The sequence below is a fragment of the Lycium ferocissimum genome, chromosome 4 (genome assembly GCF_029784015.1).
Source record: "Lycium ferocissimum isolate CSIRO_LF1 chromosome 4, AGI_CSIRO_Lferr_CH_V1, whole genome shotgun sequence".
NCBI lineage: Eukaryota > Viridiplantae > Streptophyta > Magnoliopsida > Solanales > Solanaceae > Lycium > Lycium ferocissimum.
The window spans coordinates 44183627-44204987 of NC_081345.1; the positions used below are offsets into that span (position 1 = coordinate 44183627).

Here is a 21361-nt window from a genome sequence, read left to right on the forward strand (position 1 = left end):
TAACATGTATTCATGAAGTCAATAGGTCTAGTTCCACAAATGCAAGTAGAGTTAGATCTTGTTCTACTGTCGACAAAGCTCTCTACAATGGCGGCGTTTGTCCGGATATTTTTAGGCCGAACTGCTATTATAGAGAACATATAATATAACATAACATGACAAATGGGTTCCAAAGACAACTTGGTCGTTATAGTGAAATGTTATTATAGAGGATAGTTGTTATAGAGAAGTCTAATTGTATAATGTATATGCTTTCTTTTCTCCCTCCTGTGTTTGGAAGAGGGGCTCGTGGTGAGGACTTGTCAGGGCCAGCCTGTGTGCACCTCGGTCCTATGTTCCACCAAATACCTACTACCTTTCACCAACACAAGTAACACGTAACTCTGTCCACCAAGGCTTAGGCAAATGAGAAAAAAATCATCTAGTGTTTTTTGGCCTCCATTGAAATTTGAACTTGTGACCTCATGGTTCTCCTCCACTTCATTTGCCACTAGGTCACACCTTTGTCTACAGAATCAACAAATGGTAGACTATCAAGTTATACAAGACATTCTTGCCAGATAAAAAAGGAAGAAATAACAGAGAATTTAACCTGGAGGGAAAAGAATGTACATGTAAATGCCAGGTTGAACCCGCTAAAATTTACAGTTGATAAAACCAGAATTAACTCAGTAAAAGTTCAAAGGTTACAAGAAAACTTCTATCATCAACCAAATACACCAAGAGGACTCGAGCGTAAAACTAACACAGCCAAAGAGAATTTGACTAGAACAACATAATCGGAGTAAAGTCAACTATCATAAGCTTTAGCTGCCAACTTAAGCAACTGGAGGGCAGAGCACGTGGTCCTGTGAGGTATCTACTGCTGCAGGAGGCATGAATTGCCACATGGCCACCCCAGGGTAACTTATGATTGGCACCAGCTTGCTTCCTGCAGCTTGACCATGAGCAGCAAAAGCACCGGGCATGGCAGGAGGCAAGAAGCCAGGTTGTGCATTCATAGTCTTTAGTTGTTGCTCTAGCTTCTCTTTCTCCGACTTCAGCCTCTGCTTTTCATCTCGAAGCTCGTTTTTCTCAACCTACACAAGTTAAACAAACGTGGAAGTCAGGGGCAGTATACATAGCGACGTTTTAGCTTTTCTTGTCATCAGGTTGTGTTGCCGAATTGACAAAACTTGCCCACAACCTATAGCCTATTTGTCCAAGCTTCTCCAAGGCCAAAAGTGCCTCTTTTTTCCCCTTCAAAAGAGGGGTTTTTTTTTTTTTTTCAAAGTTGAGGTATCTGGCTGAAGAAAAAGTGCTTTTGAGTAGAACCAGAAGTTGTTTCTGAGAAGCTGAAAAAAGTAGTTTCTTCCAAAAGTACTTTTTTGAAAAGCACTTATAAGAAAATACACTTTAAAAGCACTTTTTAGAAATTTGGCCAAACACTGAGTACTGCTCAAAAGTGTAATTAATTAACCAAACACAAATTGCTTCTCATCAACAGTACTTTTTTTGAAAAGCACTTTTGAAAAAAAAAAAACTGATTTTAGAAGCTTAGCCAAACAGGCTACTAGTGGCCAATGGAAAGAAAGCAACAAATACTCGCCTTCAACTCCTTTATCTTTTCTTGTAGATCCAAATTTGAGTCTTTCAATTTTTGAGCCTCACCACGTAACTGTGTCACCACACGAACAGCATCAACCAGAATGGCGCTCTTGTCAGTTTTTGGAGGCTTGCCAGGCTCAAGAAGCGCTGCCAATTCCATAAACCTAAGACCATATTCTCATTTAGCAATATAAAACATGAAATTAAGGGCGAAATGGATCTAGAAAGAATGAATAGTGGAGCCCACTTGTCATTCAGCTTATCTCTCCTTAATTTCTCCCTGCAAGCTTTGGAACTTGATGAGGTGGTGCATGATTCAGCTCTTACCCTGTAGCAATTGTCGGAAACATGAGTAAACAATGTTCTGTAGGTATGCATTAGGGGGTCGTTTGGTTGTTGGTTAGAGTTATGCAGAGATTAGTTATGCAGGGTTTAGTTATTCATGTATCAGTTATTCCAAATAATTCATAGATTTACTCATAACTTATACATGTATTAGTTATGCGGGATTTTAAACTAGTAACCAGACACCATACCTAGTGGGCTGAATTTTATACATACCAACTAAAATACGATCAAACATTGTACTAGTTATGCTGGTTTTAATACATGAATAATTAACTTCCTAACCAGCAACCAAACGACCTCTAAGAGTACACCTGGCTTTCCTTCCAAAATCAATATTATGAGCACACAAAGCTCAGAGAGTATACCTCTACGAACAAATTAATTCATCTTTGGGTTCAAACCTAATAATAGAATTATGAAACTAAAGAGTAACATAAAGGGGCTCCATGTACCATCGTTACATCACAAGAATTTGACTAACTAAATTAGTGTAACTTCTTTCAAATAGAGAGAAGAGAACTATATCTCCATGAAACCTTCAGAAGGCCATTTAGGGAATATAAGTCCTCCATATAGGCCATTAAAACAAGAAGACATAACAAGTCAAAATCTTTAAAACTCTCCTAATTAAAAGCATAATGTGGATCGATATTATCTCAACCATGAGCCTTCAAGATAATAGAGGAGAAATCGGGAAATGAAACAAATGGAGGGGAGAATTTTGTCACTTTTCTTTAACAATTGTAGGCACCAAGTAGCTAATCAAATTAAACCTGACTAGATAACATCATATCCCTATGCTCAGGTGAACATTTAATACACAAAAATGTGCCTAAACGGCAATTTTTTTTACCTTTTCTTAGAACCGCTTTCCTTCAGGCAGTCTGATTCACCAAGTGAGCCATCAATATCAACACTAAAATAAACATAGAAAAGCAAAGTGGTCAGAACAAATACCAGGAAAAAGAAAAGAAAAAAAGCAGCCAGCAAGTGGAAGTATGAAAATGATGTTAAGAGAAAATTGCCAATAAGATTAAGACAGATCCAGATTTGACATCAGAAGAAAAGTAGATTAGACATAATAATATCCCCCCATTTATTATGTAATCTTGCTTTTCTTTCTTTATATATGAACAAGTAGGGGTCAAAACCTGAGCCCCTATTTCTCACTGAGTTAAAGGACATTTAGCAACGAAACTCATCAATCAGTTAAAAGATCCCAACTATTAGTTAGGGTCTACGATATGAATCTGTTATCAACATTCCAACTTTATTCAAAGAAACAAGACTCATACATCAGCTAAAAGAACCCAACTTTTAGTAAAGGATATATGAATCTTCTGTACCCATTATGCTCTATTAGGATGCAACAAAACTCATCAATCAGCTAAAAGATCCCAACTTTTAGTTAGGGTCGGCTATGTGAATCCTCTCTATCTATTCCGCCAACTTTTAGTTCGGGTTAACTATATGAATCTTTTATCGACATTCCAACTTTAATCAAAGAAACAAGACTCATCAATCAGCTAAAAGAACCCAACTTTCAGCCACGGTTACATGAATCTTCTGTATCCATTTTGCTTAATTCAGAAACAACAAAACTCATCAATTGGCCAAAAGAACCAAATTTTTAGTAAAGGATATATGAATCTTCTGTATCCATTATGCTCTATTAGGAAGCAAAAAAACTCATCAATCAGCTAAAAGATACCAACTATTAGTTAGGGTCTGCAATATGAATCCGTTATCAACATTCCAACTTTATTCAAAGAAACAAGACTCATAAATCGGCTAAAAGAACCCAACTATTAGTAAAGGATAGATGAATCTTCTGTATCCATTATGCTCTATTAGGAAGCGACAAAACTCATCAATCAGCTAAAAGATCCCAACTTTTAGTTGGGGTCGGCTATGTGAATCCTCTCTATCTATTCCGCTAACTTTTAGTTGGGGTTAACTATATGAATCTTTTATCGATATTCCAACTTTAATCAAAGAAACAAGACTCATCAATCAGCTAAAAGAACCCAACTTTCAGCCACGGTTACATGAATCTTCTGTATCCATTTTGCTTAATTCGGAAAGAACAAAACTCATCAATAGGCCAAAAGAACCCAACTTTTAGTAAAGGATATATGAATCTTCTGTATCCATTATGCTCTATTAGGAAGCAACAAAACTCATCAAACTGCTAAAAGATTCCAACTATTAGTTAGGGTCTGCAATATGAATCCATTATCAACATTCTTTTAGTAAAGGATATATGAACTTTATTCTAAAGAAACAAAACTCATAAAAGATCGGCTAAAAGAACCCAACTTTTAGTAAAGGATATATGAATCTTTTATCTTCTGTATTCAAAGAAACATTAAATGCTCTATTAGGAATCTTCTGTATCCGACAAAACTCATCAATATGAATCTTTTATCGATATTCCAACTTTAATCAAAGAAACAAGACTCATCAATCAGCTAAAAAGATCCAAACTTCTGTATCCATTTTGTTGGGGTATCGGAAGCAACAAAACTCATCAAACTGCTAAAAGATTCCAACTATTAGTTAGGGTCTCTGAATCCATTATCAACATTCCAACTTTATTCAAAGAAACTCATTTAAAAGAACCCAACTTTTAGTAAAGGATATATGAATCTTCTGTATCCATTATGCGACAAACTCTTTTATCATCCTCTCTATCATTCTATATGAATCTTTTATCAACATTCAACTATTCAAAGAAACAAGACTCATCAATCAGCTAAAAGAACCCAATTTCAGTCACGGTTACATGAATCTTCTGTATCCATTTTGCTTAATTCGGAAACAACAAAACTTATCAATCAGCCAAAAGATCCCAACTTTTTGTTGGAGTCAACTACATGAAATCCTCTCTGTCTATTCCACTAACTTTTAGTTGGGGTCAGCTATATGAATCTTTTATTTGACATTCCAACTTTATTCAAAGAAACAAGATTCATCAATCAACTAAAATAACCCAAATTTTAGTAACAGTTACATGAATCCTCTGTATCCATTCTGCTTAATTCGTAAACAACAAAACTCATCAACCAGCTCAAAGTTCCCAACTTTTAGTTAGAGTCAACTATAAGAACCCTCTATATCTATTCAGCTCTATTCAGAAGTAATAAAGACTCATTAATCAGCTAAAAGATCCCAAATTTTAGTTGGGGACAACTATATGAATCCTCTATATATATTCCAACTTTTGTTATTCAAAGAAACAAGACTCATCAATCAGCTAAAATAACCCAAATTTTAGTAACAGTTACATGAATCCTCTGTATCCATTCTACTTAAATCTGTAAACAACAAAACTCATCAACCAGCTCAAAGATCCCAACTTTTCATTAGAGTCAACTATAAGATCCCAATCTTTTCTCTATTGAGAAGTAATAAAGACTCATTAATCAACTAAAAGATCCCAACTTTTAAATCAGCTAAGAAACTTTATATAACTTCCTAACTTTTCTTTTATTCAAAGAAACAAGACTTATCAATCAGCTAAAAGAGCCCAACTTTCAGTAACAGTTATGTGAATCTTCTGTATCCATAAGATTCATCAATCAGCTAAAAGATACCAAATTTTAGTTAGGGACAGCTATATGAATCCTCTATATAAATTCCAACTTTTTTTATTCAAAGAAACAAGACTCATCAATCAGCTTAACAAAACCAACTTTTAGTAACAGTTATATGAATCTTCTATATCCATTCTACTTAAATCAGAAACAACAAGACTCATCAATCAGCTAAAAGATCCCAACTTTTAATTGGAGTCAACTATACGAACCCTCAATAGTCTATATCTATTCCGCCTTAAACTCATCAATCAGCGAAAAGATCCCAAACTTCAGTTGTGGTCGGCTATATGAATTCTCTATACACATTCCAACTTTGTACAAAGCAACAAGACTCATCAATTAGCTAAAAGCCTAAAACAACAACATACCCAATGTAACACCACAAGTGGGGTCTAAGGAGGGTACGACGTAAGCAGACCTTACCCTTACTTTGTGGGATAGAGAGGTTGTTTCCGGTAGACCCTCGGCTCAAAAGAAGTGAAAGCAAAGTAGGATTGAAAGGGAAATAACGACAACAAAATAGCAAGATGAACAACACAAATGAATTAATCAGCTAAAACAACTTAAATTTTAGTAACAGTTACATGAATCATCTATATCCATTCTACTTAATTCAGAAACAACAAGACTCATCAGCTAAAAAATACCAACTTTAGCAAATACTACACAAAGCCATAAGTCAAATTTAATTCAAAAAATATTACCTGGCATTAGTTGAACCATTAAAAGCCTGCATAGACCAAGAAAACATATTTGATGAAACAGAAAAATTAGCATTAGGGACAGATATATCTTCAAAACTATAGTCATATAACCAGTTAGTATTTTCCGGTGAAACCATCTCCGATCACTCGCCGGAAAATCAAGAAAATATAATATATTTTCCGGCGACTAAAAAAGAATTTGGAATTGTTGGAAATGTGAAAATTGAATGACTTTATACAAAGGGTATTTGATTATGGAGATTGAATTGGAAATTGGAATGATTGGTGCTTCTTGGTTTGAAGATGGAATTATATATATATTGGGAATGTGACGATTACAGAAAAATTGAGGGGTGTTTTTTAATAGAAAAAATTACATATATAGCTATATTTTAAAGCGTTATTACAAAGCGTAGCAATACTCGTGTATGAGGCGGAATCAGCTTTATTAGTGCATATTGTGTTAGCTGAAATTGCGTTAAAGAGTTATATTAGCGCATATAGTTAAGTGCGTGGATTGCGTATTTGCTACAAAACTAAAAATGTAGGCATATATAGTAATTTCTTGAAACTATTACTATGTATCTTAAAAAAAAAAAAGAATAAATTTCCAGACACTAAGCTTTTTCCGCTTATGTGCGAATTAGGGAAGGACCGGATCACAAGAAGTTATCATTATTTCACCCCTACCTGCATTTCTGCAAGAGACTATTTTACGGCTCGAATATGTGTCACTTCCCATAAATATGTATCTTAAATATAGTATAAATGTTTGCCATATCCCCTAATTTTTCCTTTTTAATATGCTGCAAATTGGCCATTTTTTTGTAACTTTTATTTGTTAAACATTGGGTTCCCTCAATTGTAGATACCCCCACAATAATGTCATATTGGGAATTTGGAACTTGAATACTTGAAGAGCTTAAGTCTATCCAAAATTGTTTAATTTTGTCCTTCATTATATTATTTATTGTTAGTAAATTGTCATATATGATCTTGTCATTTGCGAAGCTTCAGCGTGAAATGAGTGGCATGTTAATTTAAAATTTTAAGTTTATGAGCTTTAAATTAAAAACAGAAACTCCTCGATTGGAGTTTCGTTAAAGATTAATGATAAAAAAGTAAAAATAAAAAATCAATACTCCTATTAAATTAAAAAAAGATTTAATGAAGGATAAAATTGCTCAATTTTAATACTCCACATAAGCAAATTTGACCCTTTTTCATCTCAGATAAGACAAAATTTGACAACTCCTAAGGTTTCTCTTTTTTTTTCTTTTCTGTCTTTCTTGCACATAGTTAAACCCTCTCTCAACATGTTAATCTTTTCTAGTGTTATCATTCACATCTTCAAAGGAATTGCACTTTTGGAATTAGCAGTGTCTAAATAATATAATAAGTTAATTCCATAAACTCTTATACTAATAATAAAAGTTAGGTAATAATGCCTTTTTTTTGTTTCTTATATGGTGTTCGATATTCGTGTGTTAATTTAAAGTCGTGTTGTATAAGGTCTAGTAAAAGAAAAAGCACTTTCTACTTAAAAAATTTGCGTACTCATGATTTGAACTCAAAATTTCTGACAAGAAATCTTATCTTTTCTATCGTATTGATAAAGGTAGTTAGGTAACAATATCTTTTAACTCTTATGTTAAATCTTATGGACCGTTGTAGATTCAGAATATAAAGGCAATTGGTGCACCATCTAATGCATATACTAATTTTTAAAAGCTTTAATCAGATTTTCTTATCCATATATAAAACCTGAATTCAGATTACAGTAATACATGTACTATTTTTTAAGAAATTTCTAAAATTAGAAAGATCGGCCAACATTCATCAAGCTATGTGACTATGGAAAGTCAACCACAGCAAGTTGTATGACTTAGTGGTAGATTTAAGAGGTTATAAAATGGGATTTTACTATTATTTGAAGACCTTTTTTATTATTGATATATATTAAGAGAGAGTTGGTGAGACTTGAAAGCTTCAATAGAGTAGTGATGACAGATACTATAAGATTCTTTTTATTCTATTGAGAGGATGATTCCTGGCTATTGCCTGTAATATTAAATCAGAAAGGTGATCATATATAATTTTGGGGTTGGCCTAAGCTACGATCATATATAATTTTGGGGTTGGCCTAAGCTAACATAAGGACATGTTTACACAGTTTTTCGACTTGAAAAGTTGCGATGACAGTTTTCTAAATTGAAGGTTCCGTAAAGGGTTTTTCTTGTTTGGTGATTAGTAAGTAAAGTCATTCTAAATTCCTAACTCGTTTCATTATGAGCTTTTGCCCTGTTTGACATTAGGTCAAGTCCCTTCTCTTGATCTACTTCGATTATAACTCTAGTACCCTCCGATCATTTAAAAGATGATTATATGCTCTAATTGTGTAACAAGTTTTAATACCATCAGTGCACCTAATTTAACATGGTATAACATATTACTTATCATGTATTGTAGGTTACTAATCAATGGTTTGTAAAAAGATTTATTTGTAACTATCTTTTAAGTGATTTGATGGTAATAAGAATATTATATTGTCATTCCATATAACGCACTTAAACTCCTATTTAATTAGCATTGATTGATAACCTAGAATAAATAGTTAGTAACCTGTCATATCATGTTAAATTTCACTAATAACGTAAATTCAAATATCACTTAAGCTCAATTTGTAATATCATTACTGCTTGTCTAGTAAAAGGAAAAGGCTGTTATGAAATTTTTAATCGTGTCTTTGAATCTTATGTTAAATCTTATCTTATGACAGTTGTAGATTCACAAAGGCAGTCGGTAATACCATTTAGTCTATTGCCTATTTTTAAAGGCTTGCTTTCAAAAAAAAAAAAAAAAAATTTATACATTCGTATATAGTTTGATTCAGGTCAGTTTGTGCATTAGTACATGTGTATATGCTGGAGAAAAAAAATAGTGACAAAAAAAAAAAAAGACCAAACTAATACAAAAAAAAAAAAAAAAAAACATAAGAAAAGCGATTTTTCTTGTTCGGCCTTTCACGCATATAGTAAGAATGAGCCCACCAAAGATTCCAACTCAAGTCAACTTCCATGTCCAAATAGTGTCCTTTCTTTTACTTCTTCAAATCCAAGTCAACTTCAATATCCACCTAATTTCAGCGGTATGATCAAAATACCCCAATACAAAAAAAGTTACAAAACTGTTTTGACATTAGGTAAAAGTCCCTTCTCTTACTTTAAGCAAAGATTTTACCGCGCTAAAGAATTATTTTTTTGCATAGCGCAAATAACTACCATTGAAAAAAAAATTGTTAAACTTTTTTTTTTGTTTGAAAAAACTTAGTGTTTTTTCCATACTTTGACCAACGATTCATCGTGTGTCAAAAGACGTCAATATTTTATATAGAACTCGATATTATAATGGATAGTCATTTGAAAAGGTGTAACAAGTTTTGTTTGAAAGAACCATAGTGTTTTTTCCATACTTTGACCAACGATTAATCGTTCAAAATATTTTATATAACCCGATATTTTTTATCATTACTATAATGTAGGTTATCAAGGATAATAAATCGGATCGTCGTTTAGGGGTTGAAAAGGTACCCGAAGTAAATTTTGTTTAAGGTTTAAGTGTTTTATTTTTTAAGGGTTTGATTTAAGTGTGTTATTTTTTTAATCAAGACATAACTTTATTTTGAATATAAATCTAATTCTAAAAAATATAAGGTGAAAAACTATTGTCATTGGTCAAACTTGGTATAACTCATATTTACATCAGGGTAATGAGCATTGAATTGTTTCAAATTTTGAAAATAAACCTAAGATATAAAGTTGACTAAAATTGTCAAACAAAATACTCCAGCATCTATTCAACCCCTAAAATGACTATAATTGGGCCTACATTTCACTAATTAACGTATATAAAATATTAACTTAAAGTCTTCAATCGTTGGTAATATCACCAAAAAAAAAAGTTCACCAAATTTTTTTTTGTCTAGCGCAAGAAAAGAAAAATATGCAAAAAAAAAATGAAATTTTTAATCGTGTCTCCAGAATGTTTGAACGCATTTTTTAAAGGTAGTTTTGTAACTTTTTTTTTCACGGGATATTTTGGTTCACTTTAGTTTTTTATTGAGTACCATTTGGTTCCGGATCCGCTTTGTGAATTAGGTGGATATTGAAGTTGACTTGGATTTGAAGAAGTAAAGGAAAGGACACTATTTGGACATGGAAGTTGACTTGGAGGTGGAATATTTGGGGCTCATTCACGCACAAATCCCTTTCACGCATAAATTAGAAAACATATGTTTTTTTTTTTATATGCTGGAGAAAAAGAGAAAAAGGATTGAATACAGTGAACCAAGTACACTTTGGTATATAAAAATAAAAATCCGTACCAAAAAAAAAAAAAAACTTTTGTATATAGCACCATTCGAAGAGGTCCAAAGATCCAGGAGAAGAAGTTGACCACAACAAAGCTGTGTGATTTAATGGTAAATTTTGAGGGTAAAAATTTACTGTTACCGAATATTTATATCAAATTATAATTTATCGTAGTTGAGTTATAAATTAAGATGGAAATGTTTTAGTGATAAAAGTTTAGTTAAAGAAAGTGATGGAGTCACACTTGTCTAAGGTGTGTCAACTCTGTAGATAGGTAGCTTTTTTAATGTATATATATTATATATTAAATTTTCTCGGCTGTTTCGTGTGTTTATTTTTTTATATTTTGATTCCCCTGAGTGAACTTGTCGAAGGGGTGTCAATTGACAAATGTCAAAGTGTATATAGATAAATTTTCTAATGTATATATACTATATGTTGAATCTCCTTGTCTGCTTCGTGTCTTTATTTCTTTATATCTTAACTCCCCTTAGTAAACTTGTCGAAGGGTGTCAATTGAACAGATCACATTGTGTAGATACAGATAAATCTTTTTTATGTGTATATATTATATGTTGAATGTCATTTGCTGCTTCATAGTGAACTTGTCGAAGGAGTGCCAATTAACAAATGACATTGTGTAGATAGATGAATTTTTTTTATGTATATATATTATATGTTGAATCTCCTTAGCTTCTTCATATATTTACTTCTTTATATTTTGACTCTTCTTGATGAAATTTCTAGCTCGGGCTCTATTTCAAGGCATGTGTCATGTATTTATTAGATTGATATGAACACTGGGTACGAATATTTTACCAAATTAAGAGGTTAGAAGATGGGATGCAACAATTGTTTGAAAATCATTTTCCCAATTAATAAATGGAAAAGTTGGTTGAAGCTTCAAACTCTATAACAGAGTAGTGATGACAGTTAAGATATTCTAAGTCTAGTTGTACAAGTTAGAGGTTATCCACTTAATTAAAACAAAGATTAGTTTACTCATCCATTTCCTAATTAAGTAATAGTAACTACTATTGTCAGCTTTGATAAGTTGACTGTTCATTGAACATGTATTAATGTTGTGGTTACATGTGATTACTTCCCTTATTTGTCCTTGATTTATTATAACATAATATCCTTGAGATTTGTTAGCTAGCAATGGAAAATTATAACAAAATTACAGTCTAATCTGTCAAGAACTTGGACTTCTCATAATTAGTCAGAGTTATTGTTAGATCAATGCCACTAAGATGGTGAACTAATTAACTTGCACTAATTTTTTTAGATTAATGCCACTATGGGAATGTTTAAGCAATTAGCGTATTCTGCCTGCAGCGCACAGATGGATTAGGCGGCGAAGCACGAAGGGATGATTAAAATGTCAAATTCGGCTAAAACCAAAAAGAGGAGATCAAAGAGAGGGAGCTAGATGAGCACTTACAAGAGAGCGATCCACGGACCTTAAACTACTATAATAAAGTAGAACGGTACCTTCAAACGTTCTACATTTTTTGTGTGTCAACAACTCAGGCAGAAAATGTTGACGCAGCTAAAAATGTGTATGTCGGGTTTTCGGACCCTATGTTGAGTAAGGGTTCCAAACTTTTCCAATCTATATACAAGGAGAGCAAAAGATAACGAAAGAGAGACAATGCTCTTACTTAATATAACACATACTAGTATTCCTTCTATCCAATCAATCCAAGTCGATTTAATTCATTCTTATTTTTAAATAACGCAAGAATAAACTTATGATCTTGCGGAAAGCGAGGAGTAATTGTTAACCTCTTGTCAATTCATTATTTAAGTGGGAGTGATAAGAGTAATATTGTCATTTCAACTTTTTATTCATGTAATTAGTTATTCATGTATTAGTTATTTCATCTTCTACCCCGCATAAAATAATATATAGATTCCCTCATAATTTATACATGTATTAGTTATGTGTGTTTTTAAATTGCAAACCAAATGTCGTACTAATTTTATAAATAAATAACTTACTTCCTAACTAGCTACCAAACGCGGTATAAGTATGCATTAATTAAAAAACTCCTAAGAATATATATAATATTAAAAAACACTAATACCTCAGATTAAAAGTAAGTTCGAATAAAGTCCAAGCCAAACAAACTTTGGGAAGTGCTATGTTTCCTCAACCGACTCATATTAAGAATAAAAAAATAAAAAAAAAATTGCACATTAGATGTAAATATATTTGCCAAGTTTAGGAGTTATAGACTTGATTTAGGAGATCGTAATTATGGGCATTGGCTTGTACAGTCCTTTTTTTACCTTGATTAGGAGATTTGATATGTCTTCACCTAATTTAAAAGATTCTTATACTTGTATATATATATCTTTTCCTTGATTTCTTCATCTTTTGTTGAACCTATATGCACATTGAAAGAAGTGAAGGAATGATTCAAACATCAAGATTCACCGATTTGATCTCGATTTAATTTTTCAAAAGTTGTCTTCCTCGGCTAATGATCTTGGAAAATTAAGGTACATCAATTCAAATTCTATTGAAGAACTTCCTCGGCTAATGATCAACACTATCACAAGCTCATACAATTTGATCAACGGTCTCACCTCTTACCTTAACCTACCAATAATACCTTCCACCTGGAGATGTTGCGGTTCCTCTTATAGTTGGTTGGTTTTTCAAACACCTGACTGTACATCATCTACCTACGGTGTGATACTTCTCAACCCTTTCTCCAGTGAAACTAGACATCTCCCTTCTGTCATGTTTGATATCAAAAAAATTATTCTATCCCAAAATCCTTCAACTAGTGATCCATTTAATAATTTTGAGGTAGTGGCATTGAAGAATGGGAAAGGGCTTGAATTGGCTATACTTTAGTAAAACCTGGATTTATACTTCAACGGATTGTGAAGCCTCTGGCATGATATATTACAACGATAGCCTCTACGTTGTATCCAATAGAGGCACGGTTATATCTAGGGACACCACTATTCTTTAAGTCTAAGGAAATCGTACGACCAATGGATTATTCTTCTGGAAGTTATTATCTCGTAAAATCCACAAGTAACGACCTTTTAAGAATTCACAAATGTACATTAGACATTAAGATTTCCAAGTTGGTTTCGAACTCATCAACGAACGAATCCATATTTGTTGATGTGGACAATTACTTGGGAGATGAAGCCTTGTTCTTGTGTGGTAGTCATCCGTCCATGTCTTTTTTGGCTTCCAATTTTCCAGGGTGTAAAGGAAATTCCATATACTACATGGATCAATATGGTTCAACGTTTCAGAAGGCAGGAGTGCCAGGACGAATGTATCAATATTATATGGGAATTATTGGCCTAAAAAAATAGTTTCGGGAGAAATAGTTTGTAAGTGCAAACAATTAAAAAGCTTTGGGAGAAATAGGCCACATTAATTAGCCAGGGTGTTTTTGGGTCTCGATTGACCCTTCTAGATATTTTTTAACAGGTGCCACTATTTATATGGAATTTTTGTAAATTAGTAAAATCATTGAAGATGTCCAAACTTGACGACAAAATGTGCATTGAGGCCAAATAATGGAAGCTAGGTTGCCATGTGCTCTTGTTTTAAAATTTAAAGTCATGGAATATACTTAGTAGATTATTGAGAAATCTGCATGTTTATAATTGGTTTGGAAGAAAAAGTTTTCGCAAGTGCAAAGAATTAAAACAGGTTTTTGGGACTTATTGGCATGTTGGACCCCATTGAATATAAAAAATGTCAATTGCTCTCTGCTTATTCACTTCCTAATTTACGAAGCTTCCTTCTGCTTCTTTTAGCGTTAGGTTCTTCTCACACAAGCACGACGGCCTATTAGCTCAGTGATAAAGTGTGCCCCTAATAATTGTGTCTTTATGTCTTGACTGTGAAGATTTTTTATTACACGAATAGTTTAATGTGCTTATCGGTACCTGACCTTGAGATGTGGTCCATGTGGTCATTCAAAGGCACATTAGCCAAAAAAAAAAAAAAGAGTCGGTTATTCCTCTTCAGAACTAATATTGTAGTAGTAAATAACCCTTTTCCAGTTCTCTTGCAATTCATGAACTTTTAAAATCACGATCTAAAGATTTATTTTAATCAAATTGAAAATCTTATGAGAAAACGTCAGATGACAGTTTTAAATTTTGTAGATATCATACGATACTCTAATGTTTCGTCGATCCTAAAGATTATATTCATAAAAATAAAAGAGTTAATGGTCAAAAACACACCTGAACTATTCAAAGAGTTAATGACCTAAAAAGGAACATTTGCGTAAGTCTTAACATGACAAACTCTTCAAACCAGGTTTTGAAATCAAGCTCCTCTTTAGGACAGATGGGGTGGTTCACGTGAAATCTACTGTGGATCCACTTTTCGGTTCACTCAGAATCAGGTGATCCAAGGGACCACCACGGTTCCTCTCTTTCTTGAGAATTCATACATCTCTTATCGGTGCATGGACAATTATCTCCTGACCACAACAATAATTGAAAATGTGTAATCACGCTAAATTTGAAATATTTATTATTGTTGTCTGTTGTTAATATTATGGAATTAAATTTTGTCGCAGCCTGGAACTTGCTTACCCAAGCAGTGCATAAATGTCAGCATCAACTAGTGATATTTTTCTATTTTTAATTTGTCTTTTTGCTTCTTTTTTTGGTTGTATACTGCAATGCCACTAATGCAACAAATAATATGTTTACTCTGTTACTCGTGTGCACATGAAAGTTCTGTAATTGGTTAATGTTCTTAAGAGCTAAAAGGATTTATTTATATTAGAATTTGTGATATGATCTCTATCTTTAAAAATTAATGGACGCTGAATTATTTGTTAGATAAAAATGTTCCAGATTTCAGTTTAACCTTTATAGCCGACTGAAAATATTCTGTTAAACAAAACAATTATGACAAATTTGAGCTATATCCCTTAGTAGAGCATGGTGACATTGATATGCTTGGTCGGATCAGCCCCACCTTAATTATTTCATCGAATATTTGTTACCTTTCATCAATATAAGCATCGAATAACTGTATTCACCTACAAACTTTATAATCAAGAAATCAACACGTTTTTGGCAAATAAAATACCTTACGACAGAAATGTAGCACTTAGAAGGAAGATAGAGTAGACCAAAATCATTTTTGGGAGTTTCAATTAGCTTTCTTCGAATAAAACACCTAAAATACCACCTTTTATCTTTCTGTTGTCTTATTTACTTTACAACCAAGGGTAACTTACTCGTTCAAAAATATTTACAACTACTAACCAATATGCATAGATGGCAACATATATCATACATCTGCCGGCTATTTTTTCAGCCAGACGGGTATATAAATTAATTTACCTTCATATAACAGCATATCCAAAATGGATTACAAAGCTACAGACTAATTCAAGTAAAGGTCTTCCACTTGATAACTACTACATTACTTGTTCCACACTGTCGATCCCTACAACTAAAAACTGTTTTACATGCAATTTACTGCGACAAGCCAACAACCTCGTCTGCTGTTGTATCAACCAAAGGCGCACTATTTGTGTTGCGGACGTTTCAGTTTGAGGAGATGAGAAACGCCAGCCACAACATGCAGACGGCTACTTGGAACACCCGTCTTTGCAAGTGCCATCCCGTTTTTGTCCAGTAGAACAAAGCAAGGAACATACTTTATGTCATAATGGAGAAGCTGAATTTACAAATAGACAATCAGTTAAACCAAAAGAGTGAAAAGTCAATCATTTCCAACATGAAGTACTAGATGGATTATTCCACAGGTAATACACAGTGACAGAGACCAACCAAACAACAGAAAGAATTGTTCTTTGTTTTAGTTACTTCTTTTCGACTTTCCCTATTTTCAATTGTACAGTTTAACTTAGCTATCACCATAGAGTAACTTCCAATTATATTAGTCAACTGTCGCCACAGAGTAACCAATCCCAACATATAGAAAGATATCAATTAGCTAAAACCAAAAGCGTGAAAAGTCGATGAAAGAACTTACAAAGACAGAGATCTAGAAAATTTAAAGTATAAAGAAACTTAAGCTAATCTACAGAAAGACTTTGGAAGGATGACATTTAGCTTCAATACGTTGCTGACAATATTTTGCAGTTTTATGTAACATATTGAACAGAAATTAAAAAAAATTTAACAGCCAATTGATTCATGAAGGTAATTTAACATAGCAACGATATCTGGATACATGGTAGAAGAATCTAGGGGTGGCAAAATTCCCGTGAAAATATGACCCGCCTAACTCGCCAAGTTTGGGCGGGTCAATCTTAGGGAATGGATCCCCACCAGTAATGATTCGTCCGGTAATTCTCAATGGGGTCTTGGGATATTGACACGTGTTCAGGAACTTTTTAAAGGTCAAGATTAAATTGTTGTGGATACCATGTTCATTTCAAAATATTACTACAGCAAAGTCCACAACTTCAATGGAAAAATAAACTTCAACTCAGGTTCTCACCTCCTCTCTTATTTCTCTTTAGGGCTTTGTTTTCCATTAAAAGTTTCTCTAATAGATCTCATAAATATTAAGGAGATTGTTGGTGCAAATTCAAAGAAAGCGGATCAATAAAACAGTGGATTACCAACTACAAGTCAACAATATAGAGAATAACTGGAGTAAGCTCAAATGTAATGTCATCCGAGCCATTAGTATTGTTGGCAGCAGCAGCATCCTATTTAAATTGGAGTATGCATCATTCACAGAAGCTTAGCTATAGGAAAAGGTTGAAAATTATTGTTTTAAATTTTGTTTGAAAGAAAAACAAGAATTTTAAACATGCCTGAGACATAATATCTACAAAAATATCCTGACCTTTAAAAGGTTCTTAAACACGTGGCAACATCCCAAGACCCCATTGAGAATTATCGGATGGATCATCACTAGAGGGGATCCTCTCCCCAATCTTAGCTCAGCCCATTTTAGCCCAACGTATTTCTACTCATCTAAAAATTGGGTTGGGCTGAGATGTAGCCTAAGTTGTCCCATGAGAAACCTTTTCAAAATATTGTCGAAAAGACATTTTTTTGGTTTGATATGACCGGCTTTTTAGCCCATTTTAGCCAACCCGTTCAGCCCAAGTATTTATTAACTCAGCCTATTTTGACCCGTCCAAATTAGGCCAACCTGCCCCTTTGACACCCCTAGAAGAGTCCAATACTCAGTAATAATGCCTTTAACACGAGTCTAGCTTTGAATTAACAACACTAGTTCAAGATTATCAAGAATCAATATAAAAAAATCGTTTCAATACAGAAAGAAAAAAAGAGCTATATCAACAATTAAACAACAAAAGTATGAGGCCCTCTCAGTTCTTGGAGTGTGCAAAGTCTAAACCAATCCACCCCACAATTGATATATAAATTAAAACAGACTCTCAAAAAATGTGAGAATACAATGAATAGAGCATTAAGAGTACCTCAGGCAACCATTGGTCATTCTCTGCATCAGCCATAACAATGTTGAGCCAATCAGAGTTCCTATTCTCAACTTCATTAACAAAATTAACCAAAGAATTACATGGCTCAAGAGTCATATAAAATGAATATAAAAATGGCACTTTGGGGGTTTTCAAATGATCAGAAACCAAAAACCAAGACCATATAGTCGGTTTTTTATATTAAATAACGAAATAAAAAAAAAAAAAATAGTATATCGTGCAACAAACTTGACAACAAAATAATTTAGTCAAAAAAAAATCATGTTGGGCTTAGATTCATTTTGGTAATACTAATTTGGATAGATAGTTCACAAAAGAAATTAACTCTGAAGTTGAGACTTTTTTCACTTTCGGTTTAACCCTCTTTTCCACTGGCCAAGACAGACGCTAATGCACTCTGCTCGATCTCCGCTTGCTCTGCAGGAGTCAATTTCTTCTTCACTAACTTCAAGGTATTATTTTGGTTGACTCCACCGTTCGACTGGGAATTAAATCCGGGTGATAAAGGTAGGGGTTTTGATATATTTTGGACGAAATTAAACACTCCAGAGCCAAGAATCTTGAATGGCTTGAATAGAAAAGGAGTTTCAAAGGTACAAGGCGAAGGATTCTTGGGGTTTTGGTTTTGGACATCCCAAGGCCATTTTAAGCAAAAGGGAGAGTTCTTGGAAGTAGAATCCATCTTTTTCCAAGAATTATGCGTGTTGACATCACAATAACAAGCTGGCTTTCTTCAGCTACTCATTCACACGACATTATAGAAAGAACAAGCACCAACTTTGTGCTGTATCAACAGGACAAGCAACACATACACCTAATCTGGAAAAAAAATAAAAAATAAGACAGGTTATAACTATTGACTTGACAAACGGCTTATTAGTCGTTACACCTTTTATTGTCCAACCAGGGGCGGAGGTAGTATATAACATGTGGACTTGGAAGAACCACTACCTTTGGTCCAAACCCTTTATATGTGCTGAAAATTACTAAATATGTACAAAAATAAATTCATAACCCAGTTGCACACACTTGATCCCGTGCCCTAGAATCTAGAACCCAGAAGGTTCAAATCCTGACTCCATGTCTAGTTCCAAGATAGTTTAAAGGTCAAATTTATGAAAGTTGACCATAGAAATGATTATAATGTACTCAGAGGCGAAGTCAAGTGGTGGCCAGGGTGTTCACCCGAACCCCCTTCGGCGAAAAATTACCATATAGACACAAGGTTAAAATTATTTTTATGTATAAATAGTAGATGTTGAACCCCCTTGGATTCCTTGTTTCTTACTATATTTTTGAACTCCCTTAGTGAAAATCCAGGCTCCGCCACTGAATGTACTTAGGGGCCATCTGGTTGCTGGTTAAGAAGTAAGTTATTCACGTATTAAAACCAGCATAACTAATACCATGTTTGGTAGCTTTTTAGTTGTCATGTATAAAATTCAGCACAATCATCAAGTATGGTGTCTAGTTACCAATTTACAATCTAGCATAACTAACACATGTATAAGTTACGAGAGAATATATGTATTATTTTATGCAGCATAGTTAAACCTTGCATAACTAATCCCTTCATTATTAATCGCTGCATAACTCTAACCAGCAACCAAACGGCCCCTTAAGTGTTTTGCTGCAAAGCTTAATCATTCACAAAAATTTCACCCTAATTTTCAATGTCTTTTGCTACAAAGCTTAATCATTTGATAATATTAATATCCTAATTTAATAAGTGTACACAGTTCAATCATTTGACATCATTTCTAATGTGAGACATAGTCACATTAACTCTTTAAATTGGTCAATTTTATGTCTGAAATCGAATTTTTTAACCAAACAAAGCATTGAAATAAATTTAGGGGTTGTTTGTCTTTTCGAGAAACATTGAGGGGGAAAAGTGAAAGAAAAGAGAACTTACAGCCGTTAAATCGCCGGAAAGTATTTGACCGGAGGAGCTTGCCGGAAATGGTGTAATTTGACTACCTATACTCAGCGGCACTATTAACTAGTCGAATAAGTAATAGTAGCAGAGCGATACGGCGATACCCCACGAGATAGCAAAATGGCATAGCATCAGAATATGCCACACCAATCCATAAGATGATATTATTCCTATGTACTAAAATATGTTTGTTGTCAACTTGTCATTATGAGTTGAATGTGCAACGCCTTAGGGATTACTGAATTGAACTAATTTTGGGTCTGAATATATATATATATATGGTCCGTTTCTAGAAGATTTTTGGGCTTGTTGTATAACCCATTGGGCTTAGTCCACAGCAATTCGGATAGGATAGGGTCATTTGCACGATTAACCTTCAAAGGCACCGGTCTTTAATTTTTGGCCCTCAAATTGTTGATCTTTAATTTTTGGCCTTCTCCTAATACCTCGAGGTTCTGGATTCAAACCCTGACTCAGTCAAAAAAAAAAATCGCAAGGCAGAGGTTTGTAGCAAAATTAGGCCGTAAGGCAAACTTTTGCCCAAAATTAGGCCTATACGAGCAAAAATTAGGCCTTAAAACAAAAGTTTGTCTTAAGCAAACTCTATCCTTATAAGGCAACAACACATGTAAAGCATACATAATTGCTTATGCATGTAGTTTGTTTCTATAGAACTGCTTCAGCCATTTGTCTTTGTTTAAAATACCATGTTTAACTGCTGTAAAACTCTTCCACTCTCCATGTTCAATTTTATTTCTTCGCTTTCCATGACTGCCAGCAAATAAAAGAAGGCATGACATTGAAATTTGAATACACCATCTACGTCAGCGTAGTTGCTGTTCTTCTCCACCATTGTAAGAGATTGACACTTTTCACTTTTCCATAATCAAACTTCTTAATTTTGATCGTATGTTTGAACATAGAATCCTTTAAAAATTTCGAAATAAAATTTACATATTTGGAAATCACATAAAAAGTACTATGAGTCACCATAATTAATAATTTAAAATATTCAAAAGACACATGAAAAATTGCAGTCATAGGACACCTCGTTTGACTCTCGAAATGCGAAAAGTGTCAATCTCTTTGGGACGGAGGAGTATTATTTAATTATAATCATGCATATCCTCATAAATATTTGTTATACGGTATTTCTATCATCAAAATAATATTGGAATAATATAATCAGGTTTATGTTTCTTTTATTTTTTAATCATAAAATACAACTTCATAATATCTCACAAATTATGTCAGATACCTTAAAGAATTTATGCCCGGCTAAGCATAACTTCGATTTTGAAGGGCAAAAATTAAAGAGAAGCTCATTTGAAGAGGGAAAAAAAATAAAGATCAG

General features: G+C 33.5%; 3 protein-coding genes and 1 long non-coding RNA gene across 4 annotated transcripts; all 4 read right to left on the reverse strand.

Moving 5' to 3' along the window:
- Positions 1-609: 609 nt before the first annotated feature.
- LOC132053199 (transcription factor ILR3-like) lies at positions 610-6568 on the reverse strand. The gene is made up of 5 exons (XM_059445116.1): positions 6239-6568; positions 2789-2851; positions 1835-1915; positions 1589-1751; positions 610-1079 (listed from the first exon to the last, which is right to left on the reverse strand). The coding sequence occupies exons 1-5, from the start codon at positions 6373-6375 to the stop codon at positions 819-821; spliced, it is 705 nt and encodes a 234-aa protein (XP_059301099.1). The 5' UTR covers positions 6376-6568; the 3' UTR covers positions 610-818.
- A 9379-nt stretch (positions 6569-15947) lies between these two features.
- On the reverse strand, positions 15948-18165 carry LOC132053200 (uncharacterized). The gene is made up of 2 exons (XM_059445117.1): positions 18048-18165; positions 15948-16300 (listed from the first exon to the last, which is right to left on the reverse strand). The coding sequence occupies exons 1-2, from the start codon at positions 18162-18164 to the stop codon at positions 16148-16150; spliced, it is 270 nt and encodes an 89-aa protein (XP_059301100.1). The 5' UTR covers position 18165; the 3' UTR covers positions 15948-16147.
- A 258-nt stretch (positions 18166-18423) lies between these two features.
- On the reverse strand, positions 18424-18750 carry LOC132054082 (uncharacterized). The gene has a single exon (XM_059446151.1). It carries the CDS (start codon positions 18748-18750, stop codon positions 18424-18426), a length of 327 nt encoding a protein of 108 aa, XP_059302134.1.
- Positions 18751-18772: 22 nt separating this feature from the next.
- LOC132053201 (uncharacterized) lies at positions 18773-20129 on the reverse strand. The gene is made up of 2 exons (XR_009414086.1): positions 19984-20129; positions 18773-18887 (listed from the first exon to the last, which is right to left on the reverse strand). It is a non-coding gene; the product is annotated as an uncharacterized LOC132053201 (long non-coding RNA).
- Between the last annotated feature and the right edge of the window lie 1232 nt (positions 20130-21361).